General features: G+C 58.5%; 1 protein-coding gene across 1 annotated transcript in view; it reads left to right on the forward strand.

The window, feature by feature from the left end:
• Nucleotides 1-129: 129 nt before the first annotated feature.
• LOC104081439 (phospholipid-metabolizing enzyme A-C1-like) overlaps nucleotides 130-1,163 on the forward strand; it is a 1,197-nt gene continuing 163 nt past the window's right edge. Inside the window, exons 1-2 of the mRNA XM_009584195.1 lie at nucleotides 130-336; nucleotides 529-797. Of these exons, the coding sequence (XP_009582490.1) occupies nucleotides 198-336; nucleotides 529-797 (408 nt within the window). The 5' untranslated portion in view covers nucleotides 130-197. The remainder of the gene's footprint in view (nucleotides 337-528; nucleotides 798-1,163) is intronic.

Consider the following 1,163-nt stretch of genomic DNA (forward strand, 5'->3'; position numbering starts at 1 on the left):
CCACCGCAGCAGTGACCGGCTGCCACCCGATGATGCTCCACATGCGGTATGAGCGTGCCAGCGCCAGGCCCTAACGATCTCCCTGCCTGTGATCCCCCAGCAGATGCCCTGTGCACATCCTAGATCTCCCTTCTCCACTGTGCCTTGCACTGAGCCCACCCAGCAAGAGGGGCATGTCCTGACTTCACGCTCTTGAGATGGCAGCTATCGGGAGTTTCAGTGCCACCCACCCCGGCGACCCCCAGCCTGGAGACCTGATCGAGATCTTCCGGCCAGCTTACCAGCACTGGGCCCTCTACCTGGGGGACGGGTACATCATCAACGTGACGCCCGTAGGTAAGGCTGGTGCAGCCCAGCAGGGTGCAGAGGGGGCTTTGGGGTGATCCGGGAGCCCTGTCTCCCTCCATGAGCCAGTGGGGAACCCTGTATGTGTAGATGGCATTTCCAGGAGCCAGCCAGAAACCCCTCTGAGGTCTTGGAGGGGCCAGACAGGGCCTGCCTGGCTCATCCCATCCCTACCTTCCCTAGATGAAGGGCCCCCAGCCACGTTCGCCAGTGCCAAGTCAGTGTTCAGCAGAAAGGCCCGGGTGAGGATGCAGCTCCTGAAGGATGTGGTGGGAAATGACACCTACCACATCAACAACAAGTACGACGGCACCTACGCTCCCCTCCCGGTGCAGGAGATCATCCGGCGCGCTGAGTACCTCATCGACCAGGAAGTGTCCTACGACCTGCTGGGCAACAACTGCGAGCACTTCGTGACGCTGCTCCGCTACGGCGAGGGGGTCTCCGACCAGGTAAGTAACACGGGGTAAGCCCCTGCATGCCTCACAGTGCACCTCCTTGCTGCTCTGTGTGAGCCTCTGGACCAGGGCACAGCATGCAAACTGCATGGGGACAGCAAAGCCCCAGGCGTGGGGTCCAAACCGTCACTGCCTCTGGCCTCACCAGAGACCCTGAACCAGGAGGTTCACTATGGTCTCTCTGCACCCTGATAGTGCCCTCTTACTGAATGCCACAGCCTAAGGGTAAAAGCCTGGGTGTTACCCCTTCTGCTTATGGGGCAGGTGTCTCTATTCATTTAATTGCCTTGATTATTCCTGCCTGCTCTTCATTAGTGTGCCTGGCGGTTAAAAAAAAAAAAAAAAAAAAAAACTCAATAT

The sequence above is a fragment of the Fulmarus glacialis genome, unplaced genomic scaffold (assembly GCF_000690835.1).
Source record: "Fulmarus glacialis isolate BGI_N327 unplaced genomic scaffold, ASM69083v1 scaffold19018, whole genome shotgun sequence".
Taxonomy (NCBI): Eukaryota; Metazoa; Chordata; class Aves; order Procellariiformes; family Procellariidae; genus Fulmarus; species Fulmarus glacialis.